Below are 22,308 nucleotides of genomic sequence, written 5' to 3' on the forward strand. Positions count from 1 at the left end.
TTTAGTGATGAGAAATGTCCAGTTGGAGGTGTCTCCCACGGTATTTGGCAATTTCACTTAGAATGCACAGTCTCTCTCCGTCTCTCTCTCTCTCCCACACACACTCACGTACAAACACACTTTAGAAAGCTTCTACTGTGTTAGGTATCTATACAGCCCCTCAAATGGCCCTCAATTTAGCTCTCCTTCCCCCTCCCCATATTCTTTCCCTCATTCCCCTTTCTCTTCTCCTCTCTATTTGATTCTCCTGTTCTAGTCCCTACCCCAACTCCAACCACCATTCATCCATAACTATCTACTCAATTTCCCAGCCCTAGGGAGATGCATCATTCCCCAGTCCCTTACTCTACACAGTGGTTCTCAATCTGTGGGTATCAACCCCTTTGAGAACTATTTCACAGGGATTACCAAAGACCATCCTGCATATCAGATATTTATATTATGGTTCATAACGTTAGCAAAATTACAGCTATGAAGGGGCAACGAAAATAATTTTATGGTTGGGGGGTAACCACAATATGAAGAACTGTATTAAAGGGTTGCAGTATTAGGAAGGTTGAGAAACAACCTCTGTGATTCCATATATTATAGTTTGCTTAACTTTGACTTAACTAACATCCACATATAAATGAACACATGCATTTTTCTTTCAGGGTCTGGGTTACCTTGCTCAAGATGTTTTTTTTTTTCCTAATTCCACACATTTACCTGTCAATTTCATGATTTCATTTTCTTTAATGATGGAGTTGCATAAATGTACTGCATTTTCTTTATCCATTCATCTGTTGACAAGATGTCTAGCTTGCTTCCAATTTCTGGCTATTATGAACAGAACAGCAATTAACAGATCTAAGCAAGTGTCTCTGTAATAAGATGAAACATTCTTTAGGTATATGTCCAAGACTGGTATAGCTGGATCTTGAGGAAAATCAATTCCCATTTTCCTGAGAAACCACCACACTGATTTCCATGGTAGCTGAATAAATTTGCATTCCCACGTCCTCGCCACATGAGCTATCAATTTATTTATCTTGGCCATTCTGACTGGAGTATGATGATCTGCATTTCCCTGACGAATCAGAATTTTTTACCATTTAAGTGTTTCTCAGCCACTTGAGTTTCCTTTTTTGAGAATTCTATTTATAGATCTGTACCCCATTTTTAAATTGAGCTATTTGCTTGAGGTCCAGTTTTTTGAGACCTTGATATATTTTGGACATTAGCATTCTATTTGGATATACAGTTGGTAAAAATATTTTCCCATTCTGTATGCTGCCACTTTGTCCAAATGGTGTTGTTCATTGCTTTACAGAAACTTTTTAGTTTTATCAAATTAAGAAAATTTATTGTCAATCTTAGTGCCTGTGCTAATGGTGCTATGTTTAGAAAGTCTTTTCCTGTACCAGTAAGTTCAAGCTACTCTGCACTTTCTTTTGTATCAGATTCAGTGTATCTGGCCTTATGTTTAGGTCTTTGATCCATTTGGAGTTGAGTTTTGTGCAGGGTGAGATATACAGATCTATTTGCATTCTTCTATATACAGCCATCCAGTTAGATCAGCACCATTTGTTGAAGACACTGTTTTCCAGTGTGCATTTCTGGTTTATCAAAAGTGAGGTGTATATATTAGTTGTGTGATTTATGTCTAGATCTTCAACTTGATGAGCAATATGAACATATATTTTTAAGACCCATAAATGTATGTTAAACATCTATTCTTTACTCCTCTGAAAATATCATTTCTGTTCTTTCAACATCTATTAAACCATTATCTCTTTAGAATATTAAGACATTGGCCATGATCCCAGATAAACAAAGTACTAATCTGCTACACTATGTAAAATTAATAATGTACTTTGGTATGAGCAGCACCTAACTTATTAAGCAATTATCTTGTCTGGCACTTTAAGTATCAATGTTATTTTTTTCTTCCAAGACAAATCACTATGTAACAATACATCTGTTTCTGTTAAGAGGTTGTTTATAAATATAAAACTTACTCATATAAGTAAGGGTCTGGCAAACTTATTCCTAAATAAACCGAAAGTAAACATGTTATCATGCCGAACTATGTAAATTTCATTAACAAAATTTACAAAAATAAAAAAGTCAGCTGATGGGCTAAGGAATTCTCATATCCACTATAGGTACTTGGAAGAAAATTTAAGTAACAAGAGAGTAAATTCATCAGTAATCTCAGCAACTATAGAAAACCTCCTTAAAGTACCTTTCTATACATGTGAGTTCAGTGGAATAGAACCACTAGCTGGGATTACATTCTACTATGACACAGTCATGTCATTAAAAGGTCTTCCATTTGATTTCACAGCTGGATAATATAAAAATGAACATCTATACCAATTTATCTCCTCCAGTTTCCAACAAATCTATCATTTTCTAAAGTTGTTAATTTGAGATAATTTATATTTCTGTTGTTCAATGCTCTTCAGATACTAGGTTGAGAACACTAAGTAAGCATTATTTATTTTTCTTATGAATTGTCTATTAATCTACTTTGCCTATTTTCTATTGAGATATTAAGAATTTTAAATGCTAATCTGCAACTGTTCTTAAAGTAAGGCCATAAATGCTGATGTACACTGCACATATTTTCTCCACTTCTTTTTAGTGTTGTTGATTCTTTTCCTGTCAGAGACCTAGGCTACAGATCTCTGAGAAAGTCTTAAGGCTTCTGGACACGCCCTTCCACCTCTAGACTCTCCTCTCCAGTGCAGGGAGGTAGAGGTGTGTTTCCCTTACCTAGCCAAGGGCACTCCTCCAGAAAGAATGAAATCCTTCCAGATCCTTGGATCTCTCTCTCTAGTTAACACCAAAGCTACTAACTAGAGACATTCATCACCGAGAAGGCACAAAGGTCTACTCTTGACATAATTCCAATCTATCTTCTGAGAACTGTTCCCAGAGAACATCAGTCCCTGTTTCACCCTAACTTGTGGCATCTCCCCAGATGCCAGTGGAACTCTTTCCCAAGTTACCACTGCCTGGTCCTCGGGCCCATTCATCCTCCCACAAACTCATTTATCAATCTAACAAGTCCTTTCAGCTCTTCGTCTTCCTTCTCCATGTTGAAGCCCAACAGCTGCCAAATCTCACTGGATTACTAAGTAAACACACACACTATTTAATCAAATTATGAATTTTATAATATAAATTATGCATTCTTGCTCATTATTAATTCTGCTACTTTAAAAGAACTAACTTTCTACTGTATTCCACGGTCAAAAAAATCACAAAATAAAAGAATGCTTTAAATGAGTAGTTTTCAACCTTCCTAACACTGTGACACTTTAACACCATTCTTCATGTTGTGGTGGGTCCCCAGCCATAAAATTATTTCATTGCTACTTTATAACTGTAATTTTGCTGTTATGAATTATAATGTAAATACAGATGTGCAGGGTTGTAACCTACAGGTTGAGATCCACTGCTTTAAATGACAATCCTTTGCTGATTTTTCCCCACGGTCTGTAAAACATTAATTTTGTATTTTACTGTATTTTATATCTTTGAGGTTTTGAAATCAAAGATCGAGGACTACCATAGTTTCCTAGACCTGGCACTTGCTGGATACCTAAGTTTGAAAGTTTCCTTTCTTTTTAAAATGTATTTTCTATTTTGTCATTTTTATATAACACTTACATTTTTCAAAGTTTAAGTATTTTTTGTCTGGTGCTCCCTGGGGATTCTAAACAGCTGAAGACCAGAAACATTGTTAACTTGCTTTCTGGGCCACCTCTTCAGCTTGTGGGCTTGTGGTTCAGCTACAGTTAGTTCATCAGCCTTAAATGGACAGAGCCTAGAGACTCAAGCACATGCAGCAGTTCTGAGTTACTGATCTAAGAGTAGGGTGCCCAGCTTAAATAAGATCCACATACCCAATCACTGCTTTTGCTTGGGGGCAGGGGCAGCATGGAGGCAGTTTAAAGGCTCCTGATCGCGTACATGAATAAGCAGGCTGTTATATGGTGACTTGAGGCTGTCCGTTAAAGATGTTGCTGGGGACTATGGATCCCACAGCTTGGGTTTCACCTTTAGTTCTTTCGATATTCTTAGGTGCTTGTATGTAATGAGTCTGCATACCTTTCCTCTGGTTAATCTACTGTCAGTTCTTTCTGGCAGATTCAATTACTAACCTACAGAGAACAGACAGGGAATCTGTCTGCTGGGTTAATTTGTCCTTTGCAAACTTACTTTTTGTTTTCTTTCCCTTTGCCAGGCATCTTACATTCTGAAGAGAAGATGCTCCTAACTGAATTAAGACAGGAACAGGAGAAATATTATTCATTAAACCTCCTACTCACGGATCTTTATTTAGATTCACAGAGCTCAGAACATCTGCTGCTTGTTGGTACCTTCAGAGAAAGTCAAAGAACCAGATACCTCAGGACTAATGATGGCTCTGGTGCCCCTCACTGTCTACGACTAACAGTGAACCTGCTCCTAAATTTTATTAAAAAAAAGTCAAAATAATAAGAGATTTCCATAATATTATTAAAATATAGTGCTGGTTGTGATTATAAAAAATTGGAAAAAGATCTAGAACAGAAGAATCTTTTGGTAAACAGTGACATAAAGTAGTAAAATGCATACAAACAATGAAGATTAGTTAGGAGGATTAGTGTGAGCATGCCTGGGACACAATACAGTGACAAAAGGCAGAAAACCAGTTTAGACAAAGAAAATTACTGTGTAAGAAAGACAAAGCTATATATGGAAACACATAAGATAATACTTTTCAAATAATTTCCATTAATGTTAAGAAACAAAAACATAAATAATATCTTTGAAAATAAGTATAAAGTATCAACTTATTTTATGCTTACATAATAATAAAACTGCTAAAGAATATAATACAGGGGCTAGGCAAGAATATAACAAATGCTAAGGAAATACAGAGATTATTAAGGATGTGTTATCATGTCAAACATTTTCCCCAATATAAATTATACTAATGCTCCTGTAAGCTTAGTCTAGAAATAAAGCTCTGTAGTCACATATTTAGTATAAATCCATGTAAAATACAAAGAAAATTATACTTAAAAAATTTCTGGAGTGCCAGGAATACAACTCAGGACTTGACAGGGTTTCTATAGCAGAGGTATATCCCAGCCCTAAGCTCATTCTTTACAAAATAATTATCATTTTAAAAAGTAATTGCTTACATTTACAACATCTCTCTACTCAAGCAGGCTTATTAATACTTATAAAATCTATATATTAAACAAAATTTCACTTAAAGAAAACAAATGGATTTAAACATGTACTGTGGTATATTTTTAAATCTCACCTGCTTTACCTAAAATTTTCTTTTTAACCTAAGGCATCTGTAACACAGATGCACATTTTTAACTGCTTGGGAAAAGGCAACACGAGTTAAACTGAGTCCAAGCTGCTAGCTTGCGCAGCGTTGGCATGCAATTACAGCTTAGAAGCCTTCAGCCAGCAGCTCCTCAGAAGCAGTGCGGCTCTTTTTTCCTTAGAGAAAGACAAAAACTAATAGCTTCAATTCAACTCCGACATTTCAAAGTAAGACTTAAATATATTCAGGCAGCATCATTTCTGACATGAATATCAGCCTGGTGTAGATTCAGTGAGACGCCAAGGATTTATCACTTTCTCTAAAAAGCCATTTGGGTGATTATTACAACTTCAAAAATAAAATTTTCAATTTGATCATGGATATATCCTAACTACTACTTTTTCTCAATAACCCTGAGCCTAGGCACAGTAAAAATCAACCAAAACAAAACTGAGCTGAACAATGGTATATCTGAATTTAAAAACATCAGTGTGTGACACACTTGAGATCTTATCAACTACTTAAAATTTTAAATGAGTACTTAATATGTTCAAACTCTTACTTGAGTTTTAAGAAAGCATATAAGAGAATGTTTAAATAAATGCTCAAGTGACAATTCTGTGCTTGTGGTAATAATAGGTAAACTGCAATTGAGTTGTAAGAAAAAACTAATGTAAAAATGCCCAAGTACTTCAATTATGTGACGTAAACCCAGAGTATGCAGAATCAGTACACTGACTTTCCTAAGAGATCTAGAACTGATCTCTACGGACAAAGTGGCCAACTTCTATTTCCTTGCCTAGGTGTTTTTCTCTTAATGGAATAGCTTACCAAAGAATATAAAATAGTTAAAAAACAAACAACAACAAAAAAAAAAAAAAAAAAAAAACCCTCATTTGTCCCAGGAGGAGTAGAGAGTTGAGGGGAGTACATAAACCGAAGATGTTTAAACCATGTTGAGGAAGTAAATCAGAAGTGATTTTAATGTCTTGATATAACAATTCATTAAAAACTCCCTACAGCAGCTGACACTCATTGATCTCTTAGCCTAGTGCTGCAAAGCAAATACAAAGCCCACCACAGCTCCTGCAGTGGTGCCCCAGGAGGTAGCATGCCCAGGGCAAGCTCAAGTTCTGACTGGTTTGGACTCACACTGGAGATGAACTCTGTGCATTACTCTTTTCCTAAACTAGAAAACTTAATTCAGTTTTCTGATGCAAACTAATCAATTAAAATTCCCTGAAAAATCAACTGTGCTGAAATCCATCACCTAAGATTTTAAGGGTTTTGTTCTTTTCATGTGAGAAAGGGATATGAATAAACATTACATCCTCCATCTAGTGTCTTATCTACCACTAGTTGTGGCTACGGGAAAGGAGTGAGGAAGAGCTCTACAGGGAGAATAGTAGGACCCCAGAACTTTGGAGAAGGAAAGGGTAAAAACTGAAGCGGAGGGCCTTACCTAGGGAGGAAGGGTAATACAACGGGAAAAGGTTAAATAACTTTCAAGAAAAAGCCAATGGGAATTGTATTATTTTATGTTTACATAAAATTAAATATATGTACTGATACACACACACACACACACACACACACACAGGCACACACCAAATAAACTTATACCACTTGAGGTGATAATGCTTCCAAGAGCCATAGACCAATGGTTCTCAACCTGTGGATCATGAGCCCTCTGAAGGGTCAAATGACCCTTTCACAGAAGTTGCCTAAGACTATGATTCATAACAGTAGCAAAATTAGTTATAAAATAGCAATGAAAATAATTTTAAACCAGGTGTGGTGGTGCACACCTGTAATCCTAGCACTCAGGAAGGCAGAGGCAGGTGGATCTCTATGAGTTCCAGGCCAGCCTGATCTACAAAGCAAGTCCAGGACAGCCAAAGCTACACAGAGAAACCCTCTCAAAAAAAAAAAAAAAAAAAAAGGAAAAGAAAAAATGTTATGGTTGGGGACCCCATGACATGAGGAACTGTATTCAAAATCACAGCAGTAAGGTTGAGAAGCACCACTTCCACAGTACTAAGCATAAAACTTCCTTCTGACAATTGGTCAAGGAAGTCCAAAAGACCCCCAAACAGCACAGGCTATGGCCAATGCCCTTTGTTGTCTCCAAAACTGGAAGGTAAGACCCTATTGCTGAAGACACTGCATGTTTTTGTCTCAGGGCTTGAGGAATCAAGCTGTTCTGACAGGAGCTGGAAGGCCCCTCCCTGAGGATGGGCGCACATCGTCCTAGAATTGCTGTGTAAGCTGCCAAAGGAGGAAAGTTCTCAATAGTGCTACCCAGCCGTAATGACAACTGCCCCAGCAGGATACCACAGCAGGGGAATATTGGCACATATAATTGGGAGTGAACTGACAGCTGTCTACTTGGACTTAAGTCCACCCAACAGGAGGGAACCTGTGCCTAACACTGTAAACCTGGCCAAGAACCCATGGCCACAGATATGAAAGACATCGCACTACTGCCATTTCCTTAAATTAATATATCTTGCAACTGTGCCCAGAAGCTCCAGATATTCACAGTCTTAAGTAATCACTCACGGCTTCCACCAAGCTAGACAGTGAGCCAAGAGGAAGCAAGGCTACAAGAGCAGCGGACCTTCCAGTCAGTCTGTTCTGGAACTGAAGGAGTGGAATCATACTTTCTCAACTGTAAACTCAGACCAACATACTACGTCAAAGCCTCCATGAGGAGCATGAGGAGCATGTAGGAGCAGTGACCACTGGGTGTGAAACAGCAAATAGTGGCAAGTCCTCTACATAGGTAATAAGACTCTAGCAAAATACAGAGAGCAGAGCATAAACATACACATGGCCATAACTAGTTTCTACATTACTAAAAATCCAGGCTAATGTTCACAGGTTTTTTTATGCTCCCTAATACAAAGCACAACACAAACACAACATATTCACCTTAAAATTTAACCCCACTGGAACCATCTCTAGAATTTTTCAAATAATGTTAGCAGGGAATAGACTTAAGTGCAAACAGGTGCATTTTGTTAGAAAAACAGTTATAGGATAGAAAGATAAACTATTTAACTACAGAAGTAAATTCATACAAGTACTCTAGTTTATGTTAGCTTACTTCCTCTTTTTCAAAAACTACCATTAAAAATTAGCTAGGCATTTTCCAGAAAGCCAAATAAATTTTTAAATGCTAAAAAATTTAAACTTACTTTTTTACATAAAATAATTAAAAATATAAGTTATCAACTTCATTAAAAAAAAAATACCATACCTGCTTACTTCCATGGCCAAAAGGTGTACTAGATGTATTAGTGGTTACACTGTGTAAGATAATCTCCCCACTGAGAGACCCAGAAGCAATGTAGCAGTCATTCCAATTGTAGGCCACACAAGTTACTTCACGTTTATGATCCTGAAAGAAACAAATTCACCAACAGCAGCCATTAGCCCCCAAATTGTGATAAACAGAAAATAGCAGTTTGTCAATCAACACGTGTGCTAATGTTTTCCTTCCAACACGCTACTGAGCTGATTGGGACACCGCACGATCAACATGAAGTCTCCGCAGAAGGCAGTTTCTCAGAGCCATAATACATTTCCACGGTCTCTGAAACAATAAACAACCTAGAACAGACACTTACTTTAATGTTCACCTTACAGAACTGCCTGCCTCCCACTGATAGATAACATTTATTTCAAGTTAAATGTCTGTTCTTGAGTATTACTGTTCGACTAGAAGACACTAAAATTAGCACCAAAATGACAGAGCAAATGCTAAATAAACAGTGAAATTAGGGGATCAAAAGGAGAAAAACATATATCACTGTCAACTGTACTAAGAGAGAGACATAATAGTGAGTTCAACCTTAAAGAAAAGATGAGAGTGAGGAGTGATAGCACAAGTAATCCCAGCACTAAGGATGGTCATGAGTTCAAGACTAGCCTGTACCACATACAATTCTAGGTTAACCTGGACATAGCAAGGTCTTGTCTCAAAAGACAAGGCAATGAATAAAACAAGACCAGAGTGAAGTTATGGGAAAGGAAGAAAATCAGACATGACAAAGTGGGAGAAAAAGCAACAACTGAGCTGGTGACAATAGACAGCAGCTGCATCCACTGGCTGAGTGCCTTCTCGGCTGGGGCTTCACTGACTAGTGGGAATACTAAGAGGCCATGTCATTTTCCCATTATAGAGAGGCACACAAGACATGGAAGCTTGAGCCTGGTGCACCTTACATATGTGCTAAGTGACACACCAGGATTCAGCTCCAAATGCCAAGGCCCTCCCAAAACAACAGACTGCCTTCCAAATATGAACAGAGTCTACTTTGAAGGAATGAGAAGTCCAAGCCTTTGAACAAACTGAGTTCACAAGGATTGTTTTCAAACATCAAATCAGAGATGCTTAGCAGGAACATGTAACACTGATTTCTTAGAAGGTGGGGTTTGGGGACTGTTTTGTTTTCAACAATGTGGTGTTCTGTTACTTACTAAGATAGATATATTAAACTTAATACAAAATAACTAACGGACTATCAAGACTAGCATACCTAGGATATCACACTTACAGCTTTATCAAATGACCCTTCAAACATTTCCCCCTTTTCTATCAAAGCACAACAGCCTCAGGAAAAGAAAATTTTTGACACAAAGAAGTAAGTAACATTTTGTGCATTATTGTCATAGGGAATTAAACTGTGTCATCCAATAGAATTTCTGTGACGCTGTAAAGGAAGTGTCTTCCTAATTTCAACTGTAGAAAATACATCAACAGAAAACATTTACTGTGCACCAACCAATCCCAGAAACCAGTCTCCTATCACTAGGAAGAAGATTACAGTAGATAAGAAACTCAAAGGCAAAAGAAAAAGTTTTATCAATGAGACAAATGCTTCTCAAATAGACACACAGCATTCTAAGATTCGAAAGGATATGAAGATAAAAGGCTATCTGAATTAAGAAAACTGAGGACAGGAAATGAGTAGAATTTTGCCAGTCAGCAAAGGAGGAGATGGAGGCCAAAAAACCTCTGACAGTCTGGTTAGACTCCCCTCTTTTAGCTGAGTGAGACACTCCCTACTTACTGCGAATGACTGCATCTCTCTAAGCAATGTGAATTCAAATAGTGCACAACTGAAATACTACACAAAGAATAAGGTCTGTACTTACACAGACCACCACGAAGCTGACAAAGCACAAGTTCATTAATATCTAACTTAGTCTGTCCACCACACATAAGAATATTCGTCTGCTTTGCAGACATACTGAAATAAACAGAATAAGCATTTGCAGGCACGCAGCCAGCAGAGTAAGGGACTTAGACAAATGCTAACTATTTCATTAGGAGCAACTCTTCCATTACATATGTTTTCCAAAGCAGAGTTTAAAGGCTCTTCAAAGTTTAGGTATGCTTAAAACAATAAACTTCCAGAGGTAAAACAATAACTTCCAGAAGCAATTACAGGATTGTGTCTCAGTTTAGTTATGTGAGAGAACTATTCTTCAAAAGGTACCTTTAGAATTAGCTCAATGATGCTAAGACACATATTAAAATGTCTGGTATTTACTACAGAACAATTTGGAGATGGGATTACTAGAGAGCACACAAGGACACAGATAAAACATTACTGGACACAAAATGACGTCAGACAATGAGGAACATGGCTAACAGTTAAAGGAAGTTCTCTGTGCATGCAGGGGAGGACATATACACAAATATTTAAATTTTCTATTAAATATTTTTAAATGACAAACTTACATATAACTTTGCAGTCCCTTCTAAATATTAAAAATTAAAAAAAAAAAAGTTAAGAAAGTCTCAACCACACTTTCCTGGGATGAGTGTGTTTATTTTCTGAAACTACAAAGAGTTACCTGAGGGAACACTAATTTTAAGTAGCAAATTATTTTAACAACTATTTCATTGTTAAGCTTAAAAAGACACAAGCAAAAATATCATCAATAATGGCAGCTAAACGCACTATGGAACTAAGAGACTAAACCCTTAACCCTGTTACTGAAGTCCAGAACTACATTTTTCCAAAACCCCTTTAAGAAAATTGATGACAAAACTACTTAAAAAAAAAAAAAAAGAAAAAGAAAACCTCAAAGAAGCAGTTCATTCAAAACAACAGAAATACATGAAAAAAAAAGGAAACTGCAACATGCATCAACAACTTTTATGAAGAAAACAAGTTTCAGCTGGACAGCACCTACATCTCCCGCAATAGCTCTCACTTCAATTCTAAAGCACTTCAATTATGAGCGCAAAGTTTGGTAACCATTCCAAAAAGAGTGTGAGCTACTCATCCTATAAACATAGTGTAAATATATTCGCTTACCTTAAGAGAGCGATGAACACGTTTTGACTTTAAATCCCAAATATTAACAGTATTGTTTAGGCCTCCACTTGCCAAATACATCGATGTAGAATTTAAGTCGACACATGTCTGCTTTTGCTATTTAAACAAACAAACAAAATTGGCTTAGCAGAGCCCAGAGATGATAGATCTCACCCAATACAGTAATCAGGACTGTGAATTACAAGCATAAAGATGCTGATACTTGCAATTAAAGATTTCACCTCTCATTATCCATTCATTTTAAGAGGTCAAGAAAACAACAAATCTCACCCAGCAATTCTTAAGAATGTCACCAAATCTAGACCTCAAGGATGAGTGATGTGGTGCTATGGCTGACAGCCAAAGCAAAGGCATACACATAGACCAAGAAATCTGGCCTCACACTGTTCCTCAGTTCCGCAAGGGCACAAACTACCACAGTAAAGTTGCTGAAAAACCTCAATTCCTTGTCACCCTGGTCCCAACCTATTAACAAGGTCTAGGAAAATCCAATCCTACAATAAATTCCACATGCTTCCCTGAATCTAAATATATTACTGCCACTAACCAAAACTTTGCCCAAATTCAGCAGTAGCCTTCTAACTAGTTTTCCAGTTTCCACTCCTACTTCCTATAAGACCATTCCTCATTAAATAGAGGACCAAAACAAAACACACACACACACACACACACACACACACACACACACACACACGGCAAGCCAGAGCTGGGTTTTCAATGGCTTCCAAGAATACCTAGAAGAAACCCCACACCCATCAACCTGCTGTCTGAGGCACATTTGTCTGGGCCCTGTCCTAGTCGGTTATTATTTTCTTTTTCATGCACTAATTCTCCACCAATAAACAACCTTGTGTCCTAACACAGCAATCTTCTAACTCCTCAAGGCTTCAAAATAGCTACTCTCCTAGCCCAGAAGTGAAATTCACTGAACCAGGACTGATGGCTCTGCCTGGTCAAAAGACGACAAAAGGTTCCTAAAGCAACCTCCCTTGGCCATTTAGTGTAACTTTCTGCAGCAGTATTTTAGTTCTCTATAAAACGACTTTCCAGGCTCTTAGGCATCTTTGCTCAAAGTTTATTGTCTGCCTGAAATCAGAAAGCCAGTTTCTTAAAAGATTACAACCACATTTAGCCAACAATACAGAATAATGTTATCTGTACTGAACAGCAGAGGCTATCAAGCTATTCTTGCAGGAAGTATGTGCCCCCTAGTGCCATCAGGAACACAGGATCTGGGCACTGTTGCAGCGTTTTATTTAACCTACAGAAGCAGAATGGAGCTACACTAATTGTTCTAAATTCCAGTTGAATGCCATGAAAAACAAACAACAAAAAAGGAAAAATAACATTCAAAGAAGACTTCATGACTTAACCAAAAGGCAAGCTGCGTAGGCGTAGGCCTGTCACTTCACATGTCTGCATGTACATCAACTGTTGCTACCCTGAGTCACGCATCCCCAGACCAGTCTCTGCTCCAAAGAAACTCTTACGATGGTCCCCTTTCCGCATCCTCACTGGATCAATCAAGATTTCTTTTATCATTTAACTGACAATATCAACTAACACACATAAAAAGATCAGGAGGCACACCACATCAGTGTTCTCTGTTTTTGCAGGTGTCATCCTAGAAATAAACAGCACTGCAAATCAAAGTGTTCTAATAACCATTAAGATAACTCTTAAAAGAACAAGTTAAGGACAGTATCCACCAAAGGCTGATACATTGGGATGTCAGCTGGCACTGGTACAATTATTAAGGGCTCAGAACAAAACCTATACTTAAACCAGCTTACCTGGAGGATAGAAGACCATTTATGCTAACACACTTTAATGCATCTAATGAACTTATATAATTAATAGATATTGTATGGTTTTATAGACTCTGTACCCAGAAGACAAAAAAAAAAATCAAAACATGTAATTTCTTAAATCTAAAAACAAAGTGGTTACACTTCAAAGTTATTTTGTAGCCCACTATGGGCACGTTAATACTGTTAATACCAATCTACCACTTCAAAGAGGAAATACAAAAAATTAAAGACAAAATCATCAACCTAAAATTTTATTCTAGAAATAGTTTTAAAATAAGTAGGGTGGAAATCTCTTTTCCCAAGCAGAAAAGGCCAGATAGCTCAAACAGCATGTGAGTTCATAGGGATGGAACCCAACCCAAACAATGACTAGAGTGCTGACATGTCACAATAAATTCCTAATAAATTCCTTTATTTAAAGTGTTGATAAAAGCTTTTGTAACTGCAGTACCTTCAAAATTGGAACTCTAATGAACTCATTTGTCCACCTGCTTTATAATGCCATGTCTTAAATTGGGCAGAGCTAAAATTACACAAAAGAATGGGAATGTTCACCAAGTCCTCAGAATGACTCTCATCTGTATACATCATCTGTTAAAGTGTTAAGGTATACAATGGAATTTGAAGTATAAAAGCACAAAGTATACTTTTCTTTTTAAAGTGGGAGGCGTTGAGCTTAGTAGCTCATGCCTTTAATTCAAACACTAAAAAGGCAAAGACAGGTGGATTTCTATGACTTCAAGGCCAGCTTGGCCTAAATAGCAAGTTCCAGACATCCAGAGCTACACAGGAGACTGTCCAAATAAACAAAAACACAATCAAATAGATTAAAAAACAAAGGTGGGGGGGCTGAAGGTGCTAAATGTCGATTTTAAAACACAATGCACCCATTATCTTATGAAGGTTGGAGAAACTGGTCTGGCTTTGACATTAAACTCAGCAGCAGCCTCTGGTCACTCTTTAAAGTACCCCTAGTCCTGTCACCCCTAGTTGCTGTGACTCCTAGGTAGGAGTGCGGTTTACCTAATGACCAAGGACAGGCTCTTCTTCAACTTAACTTAGCCCCGTCTGCCTCAAACTCCCATTCTGCCTTTATTAGACATTGCCTCTAAGCTTCCACACCTGGGCTGGAAGTGAAATTTAAACTTAATGAAAGAAAGAAAGAAAAGGCAGTAGCAGCAGCAGCAAGAACAAGCTATACTTTTTTTGTTAGGTGTTATTCTCTCTGAAGAATAGCCTCTGTGAATGTATGAATGGAAATGAGGAAACCAGTACTATCCTGAATGAACTTAAAAAACAAAAGGAGAAAAAATAATATTCAGTGAGAGCTTCGCTGTGCGCTGTGGGCCCAGGACTCAGCAAAGAGGCTGATCTCTTCCAGGTGCTTAGGGAGGCTGGGGCAGACGCCTGAGTGCTAAGTGGCCAGCATCTAAAGCAGAAGGGCACCTTCAGAACTAGCCTTTGTTGATGACATTGCACCCAGGGGCAGTTACATCTTGAGAGTTAGTAAGGTCAAGCAAGCCTAGTGACCTAGTCATGAGTCAACAAGAGGGGAAACAGAAGAGGGCCTTCCTGATGAAACCTAAGGTCTCAACTACTCTCCTAGGACACACTTTAATCTCATCTAACAACCTGTTAGGTGAGATAACACACCTGCCCTGTTACTGTATCACTCAGAGTTTAGGTGAAAAATGTTTTTAAACACAAAGAACTGTAACAAGTAATCCACTGTCACTTAAGCAACTGAGGTTTTAAACAATTTAAAAAGCAAATAACTTACCCCTTCAGCAAGCTCCAAAAGTGGGACCGGTTTACATTTGCAACTTGACACCACTATTTTGTCACCACTGGAAGATGCTGTCACTAGAAAGTTATCTGAATGAAGAGTTAGGAAGCATCAAACAGTCCATGGGCACCCACAGCCCCCAAGTATGGTCATGGGAGCACAGTCATGTAAGCCAACACGGGGACAAATACACAAACACAGCTCATACACAAGCTTTCAAAATGGTTCCAGTTACCAATTACCGATTCTCTTTTTCAGTACTGCAGGGAAGAACCATCCCTTCCAGCTACGCTATCATTGGAAAGCTACTTAGCCCAATGTGAAACACTACTCCCTTCCAGAGCGAGCCAGACGTCTAATTTTATCCTGTCAGAAGTGAGCACGATAAAAACAGCATATGCAAATAATAATCAGTTTTTTCATGTACAAAATCTGTCAGGGACCTACTTATTGATCCAGCACTCAGTACCGACAACATCACTCACTCTCTACTCTTTCCAATAGAAAAATGAAGACTGATATTTTTCTCAGGACCAGAATCACTGTTGCATATGCTTCAACTATGAATAAATTCTGAATGACTTTCATAGAGTATAGCGAACACAACTGAGTGTGGCTAAATGAAAACAGCATGTTATGAACTTAAACTACTTTAAACTAATCTTAGCTTAAAATTTTAATTACTTTACTCTATATAAATTATACATAAGTAACAAATAAACACAAAACAATGTATTTTAAACCAAAATGATTAAATAACTGAATTCTGATTTCAAAAGTCATAGCACATTAAACTATCAGAATGCTTTACATTTATTTGTCTGTGTATGCACACCCGCACAACACATTCTGGGTTTGGGAGTCAGGAGACACTCACAGAAGTCACTCTCTCCTTCCAGCAACTGGGTTCAGGAAATTAAGCTCATCAAGGTCAGCAACAAGCATCCTTACCCTTTGAGCCATCTTCCTGTCTCCAGAATACAGGAATTTTAAACTTTCAACTTTAGGAAGCAAGTGTATGCACGGAAGCAACAAAAACATGTAGGTAATGCTAACTATATTATTCTGACAGTGTGCATGACAGATGTTTACAACTTGACCACAGACTGGAGCAGTTTTGGGTGTTTTGTTTGTTTTGTTCTTGTTTTGTTTGTTCTGTTTTTTGATACAGCTCAAATGCCTTCAGAGCTCATTGAGCTTCTGCCCATTCTACTTCTGACACCCAAATGCTAACATTTCAGGCATGCACTGCGGCACCTGACAGAACATCTTGCTTACAATCAAGCTTAGGGCTTTACTCATGCTAGGCAAAGCCTCTACCAACTGAGCTTCATCCCCAGAAAAAAAATACCATTTTAAAAAAATAATGAAGTTTATCTAGTCTGAACCATGTCTGACCTCCACTGGAGTCAAGGACAGCGTCATCTTCTACCCCAACAATGAAGTCTTCAAGTAACTGCGAAGCTGCCATCAACATGAACTGTTCATCATGAGAGCAGAGTCCAGGTTTCTCTGGCCCCTGAACTATCAAATGAATCCACACAGTGCCGAAATCCACAGAGCTAGTTGCCAATGCCCTCACTTCTAACACAACTACAGGCTTGCTTTTTCACTCCAGGTACTTACACATCTCTGAAATGAGCAGGCCCTGGTAAGTGCTGAGTGGAAGTTCCTCTGTCAACTACAAAGCAATCTACATGCATCATCTGTAGGGGAAATAAAATCATTTCTACCAACACAGTGCCACAGTGAGACCCATCGACAGCTTCTTTTCTTTGCCACACTTCACTTCTCAGGACTCAGAAAAGAACCACAGGAAAATAAAAGAGGGGAAACTAGTTTCTAAGTGTTCTTGCAGTTTTCGGAGTCACGAGAGAAGTGAGGAACATCACCTAAGGAAACCATAATAAAGAAAACTAACTTCCTTGGCAGCTTATACTAACCTCGTTCTTGGAATTCATACACTGGACTCGGAGTTGCTGTGTCTGGAACTCTGTTCTTCAGTAACAACTGGCATGAGGAACCACAGCCTCATTAGCAGCATGGATAACATGAAGCTCTTTGCACAGAAACAAGAACAACTTTTTAAAGTCACACAGCACTACCTCATTGCCACGCCAGCCAATAAGGAGGGTGCTTGTCAATGCCATCTCCTGTTAATACTCCCTAAAACAAAGCTAAGCCCGGGAGGATGGTGGGGGAGGGGGGAAGAGAAGGGGGAGGGGGAATAGGGCAACACATCATGTTAAGAATTGTTTTTGTTTATTTTCAACAATCCCAGGATAAAAAATGAAGCTGTAAACACAATTAAAAGCTAAAAATAGAAAGGATGAACTTCATACACTTGCCACTCTCCTTAAAATAGTTTCCACATGATGACAGGCTGAAGAGTCCTTCACACAAGTTTGATTAATAGAGCACTGAAGTAATTGGTTTCACTGCTCTAATGCAAAAATCAAGGAATGATCAAGAGGGAAATTTAATTCAATAAGAGAAGTTGTCATTTGATATGTGCGTGTAAGTATAGGCATTTGCAATTAGAGAATCCTAATATGTTTGTTCATAAATCAGTCATATTTAAAGCTTTGTCAGTCTCCCTTTCATCAGGAAGAATATTAATACTTTAATACTGGTAAAAACCAGACAATTCTTAACACTTAATGGTTGTTTCAAAATAGTGCTGTGTTTCACAGAAGATTAATTTCTAACACACCAATGACAGAGTATTTCCACATCAAGAAAACTAAGAGCGCTTCATCTACAAGAGGCCCTCCACTGCGGGTGAGTCTAGCAACTCAGAGGCATTTTTGGAGCATCACACCTGGGAGTTAAAGGCATTTAGTGGTTGTAGAGGCCAGGAACACTTCCCAGCATCCCTAATGCCCAGGAAAGCCCATGACAAAGACCTGTCAGACCCAAAATGTCAATGATGTGAGGGTGATAAAACCTATCGTACAGGCACCCCTTTTCCCCACCTAGCTCACCAACACAGGGAGTGTACCACTCAGAAGAGTGCAGGGAAACTCAACCCATTTTTGTCTCTTGGGAAGTCATGCTGTTTCAATGCCAGAAAAGGGAAATCCAAGCATATCATGAATACGACGCAAATGATGATCAATTGTGTTTTTAATCTCCTCCCGTCTTGCTTCTGCCCCCAAGCTCTCAATGATTTCCAGATCAGATTCACAAATACCCAAATGGAGATGCAGAAAAAACATTCTGAAATCTTCCAGATGCTCTCTTGTTCTTACCTAACTCCATGTATTCAATAATAACTGTAGGCAATGAAACTAATTCTACTGCCTGTATATGAAGACTAATAAAAAGATTCAGCAAGTGTGAATGAGGTTCAAGTGGGCTGCAACCAAAAAAATTTTAAGAGAAAATTAGATTGCATACATATGTACTATGATTTTTTTAAATCTACACAAAATATTTTTCTTTTTATGGGCCAACACAGTCTCAATGATTATAAAAATAAAAAGTGGTTACTTTTTTTTAAAGGATACTATTGCTGCTCCAACATATTGAACTGATTCCATGCGGTGACGTGTGGGGGTTGAATTTATCCACCAGGGTCAGAAATGAAGCATCCCATATTTTAATATCATCTCCTGATGAAGCAAATCTGAGGTTTTCCTGCATGGCTGGGCGTAGAAAAAGTTTAAAACAGTTACAAAAAGGCCATTTTTTAAAAGTTGAAATGCCCCAAACCTAAAGGCAATGGTGTTACTTGTCCATTTCTGTCCACTTTTATTCCAAACAGCACACACACTAGAAAGTAGTATGAGTGATCCAAATACCAGCCAATCACAATCTCTTAGCTCAGCCTTCCAAGGGTCCCACCAGCAACTACAATAAACCCAACCTCCTCGGCCTGGCTTACAGTGCATGCATGGATGCCCATGTGGCTTTCCCACCTCAGGCCACCAGACCTGGAAACTGGCCTTCTTCACACCTATGCATCCGGCCAAGGCCATCCTATCTTAGTGTCTCTTCACCTGCTTCCCTGCTCTACCTGGAAAGATGCCCTCAGAGTCCCCAAAAGCACCTCCTTATCATTCTGGTCTCAAAACATCTCTGCTTCGAAAAGTTAGGTCAGCCCTTTACCAGAGACCCTATATGCCACCACCCAATTCAATTTTTTTTTCATGGAACTTCTGTTGCCTTATTTGTTCCCATAACAATGTCTGCCTCCTCACATAGGAGTTTTGACATATTCCTGATCCGTAAGTACTCCACACACACACACACAAACAAACAAAAAACTGTATTAAATAATGTACTCATCTTAAAAAAAAAAAAAAAAAAGGACCATATCTAGCATTCCTGGAAGTCTGAATCCCATTATCCCAAGTTTTCTAAAATTAGCAACATGGTTAAAGAAGTTGCAAAGGTGTCCTAGTACCAATACTTGGCCCACTATCATTCACTTTTTATTCAATGTGGTGTTCCAATAATTCTGACAAAATGAAGCCACAAGCCAAAGCAGTCTATTCAGAAAGCAGAGAGGCTGCTCTGGACACTCTGAAGGGCAGTAGGTGTGTGGAAGACAAAGTATTTAAAAATAAACAGGAGAAGGCTGGAATGGTGAGCCACACCTTTAATCCCTGCACTCAGGAGGCAGAGGCAGGCAGATCTCCCAAGGGTTCAAGGCCTGCTTGGTCTACAGAGCTAGTTCCAGGACAGGGCTACAAAGAAGCCCTGTCTCAAAACAAAACAAGATAATACACAGGAGAGGAGAAAGCAGGGAAATATACTCCCAAACCCAGTATGGGTGGTACAAGAGAACTGTATTACAGGGTGTGGTAGTGGTGCTGGTGGCCAGCCTGGTCTACAGACCTAGTTCCAAGCCAGCCAGGGCTCTGCAGAAAAAAACTGTCTTGAGAAAACAAAAACAAAAACAAGCAATCAACAAAGAGTAAGGTATTATTATCCAATAATAAACCCTTGACAATACAGCTAATTCTACTTCCTATATCTAAAAACTAATATACAGAAATTAGTTTGAAAGAAGTGGGTTGCAACAGTTTTTTTGTTGTTGTTTTGTAAATAAAATCAATTAAGAAAACCAGGGCACAGCATATGTACTATTTCTAATCCATTTTTTTTTTCTTAAATCTACGGCAGCCACACAAAATCTATTTCCTTTTATAGGTCAACACTGTTTCATAGATACTTGATGTCTAATAAGTGGTTATTTTTTGTTTTAAGGATACTATTGCTGCTTCAATATACTCAACTAATTCCCCGTGGGCGCTGAATTTATCCACCAATGTCATAGACCAGACCAACAGGTCACAGAGAGGCGCCCATATCAACAACAAAGCACCACACTTATCTCTAATGTGCTCCAGAGGAGAAAGTAAAAAGCACAAGGCAGAAACAGTTTGTTTCCAAGAGAAAAAAGAAGTTTTAAGGTTCCTGGAAAGGATAAAACTTTTTGCCAGAAAGTCCCATGATTCGCTGTGCTTTCGGGATACTGTATTGTATGGATGATTCTGCGGTAGGCTCGGCCCTGCCAAGTGCTTCTAAAAACTTGTAGAGTCACCTGTTGAAATGCAGACAGGGTTTCTCTTTGGTGACCGAAACGTGTACCCTCCGGCCCCTTGACCCCGGCTCAAGGAAACGAAGGTGTGGCAGAGTAGAAGTCTTCAGAGCAGTAAACACACTGCAAGATGTTGCTACTATAACCCTACACAAAGTGCCTACTGGGCAGTGTGGTGCCCGGGTGCATCCCGGGTCCCCAGGGCTGAGTGAGGCGACCTGCCCACTGTGAGTGATGCTGACTTCGCGGTCTACCCCCGGTTCCCTCGCTCCGCCTCGGGGCTCTGACATCGGTCCCGCAGAGAGGGTCCGGAGGGAGAACGGCGGCGACCAACTGCACACCCCGCTGAAGAGGAGTTCTCCGCAGTCGCTTTCCTCCGAACTCACCGCAGGCCGCCGGCGGCTGCGCTCGGCAGCTCGGGGCGAGCGGGCGGCCCGGGGCAGCCCTCGGGCCCGCGACCCCGTCCCGCCCCGGCCACTCTCCGCCGCGCGCGCCCGCAGCCGCCGAGGACGCGGATCCCAGACCCCCCGCCGCCCGCCGCGTCCCTGGACACCGAGCACACAGCTCGCTGCCCTCTGGAACCTCACCTCTCAACTGGCCCAGCTCTTACCCGCTCCTCGCGGCGCTTCCGGCTCCCGCCTGGACTGTTAAAACTTGAGCGGCCGGAAGTCCCGCCCCGCGTGACGTCACGGGGAAGCCGAGCCCTGAGCGCTCGGCTGAGTGGCAGCCCACAGTGGGGCGGTGCAAAGGAAGTTAAACTAGCCTGTAGCTACCGCGCCTTTGTCACCCATTTGTTTGCTGGCTACTGTGTGCCAGGCACCACGTTAGGCTGTGGTGTGCACTAATGGGTTTAGCCTAGAGGAACAAGAGATCTGTGAACACACAGGTCCCTGGCTTACAGTCCAGTGCAGAAAGCTAATGTTAACAATTCTGTATGTAAGCTGTATGTGATGGCGCACGCCTTCCCAGCACTTGGGAGGCAGAGGTAAAATGGACCTATGAATTCGTTGCCAGCCTGGTCTACAGAGGGGGTTCCAGGACAGATAATGTTGCACCGAGAAGTACTATCTCGGGAGACCGTCCCCATTCTCCATGCTCCCCAGATCCAATCCTGAAGGTCGTCCCTAATGCTGAAACAGAACGCCAGCTACAGCCTCCCTTACTCCCTATCCATGCTCCTATGGGTCTCACAGACCCACCCCCATAGCCTTCCCTCATCCCTCATCACTGAGCCCCAACCACGTGTGGACATTGCCTGATCAACCACAGGACAAGGCTGCCCGAAGACCAGGTAGGTTGCCCACAGACCTCCACTCTCTCTGTTCCTCCAGACCCAGTTCTCATGGTTCACCCCTAATGCTGCAAAAGACCATCTCCCCTTGAACTTCCCTTCCTCCAGCCTCCACAACAGCAAGCATTCCGCATGAACACACCAGCAGAGCGGGCCAATAAAACGGGCAACCCAACACACAGCCAACACACTCTGA

General features: G+C 39.8%; 1 protein-coding gene across 2 annotated transcripts in view; it reads right to left on the reverse strand.

Annotated features, from left to right (window-relative positions):
• Positions 1-21,503, reverse strand: part of Nedd1 (NEDD1 gamma-tubulin ring complex targeting factor) — a 41,622-nt gene extending 20,119 nt beyond the window's left edge. Inside the window, exons 1-5 of one of the 2 annotated variants that reach the window (XM_021656056.2) lie at positions 21,432-21,503; positions 18,783-18,920; positions 15,268-15,362; positions 11,656-11,772; positions 8,583-8,723 (exon numbers count right to left, since the gene is read on the reverse strand). In XM_021656056.2, the coding sequence (XP_021511731.1) occupies positions 8,583-8,723; positions 11,656-11,772; positions 15,268-15,362; positions 18,783-18,918 (489 nt within the window). In that variant the 5' untranslated portion in view covers positions 18,919-18,920; positions 21,432-21,503. Of the gene's footprint in view, positions 1-8,582; positions 8,724-11,655; positions 11,773-15,267; positions 15,363-18,782; positions 18,921-21,408 lie in introns of both variants that reach the window. The other variant, XM_021656055.2, reaches the window with a different exon arrangement.
• Between the last annotated feature and the right edge of the window lie 805 nt (positions 21,504-22,308).

This window comes from Meriones unguiculatus, chromosome 2, assembly GCF_030254825.1.
Source record: "Meriones unguiculatus strain TT.TT164.6M chromosome 2, Bangor_MerUng_6.1, whole genome shotgun sequence".
NCBI classification, from domain to species: domain Eukaryota; kingdom Metazoa; phylum Chordata; class Mammalia; order Rodentia; family Muridae; genus Meriones; species Meriones unguiculatus.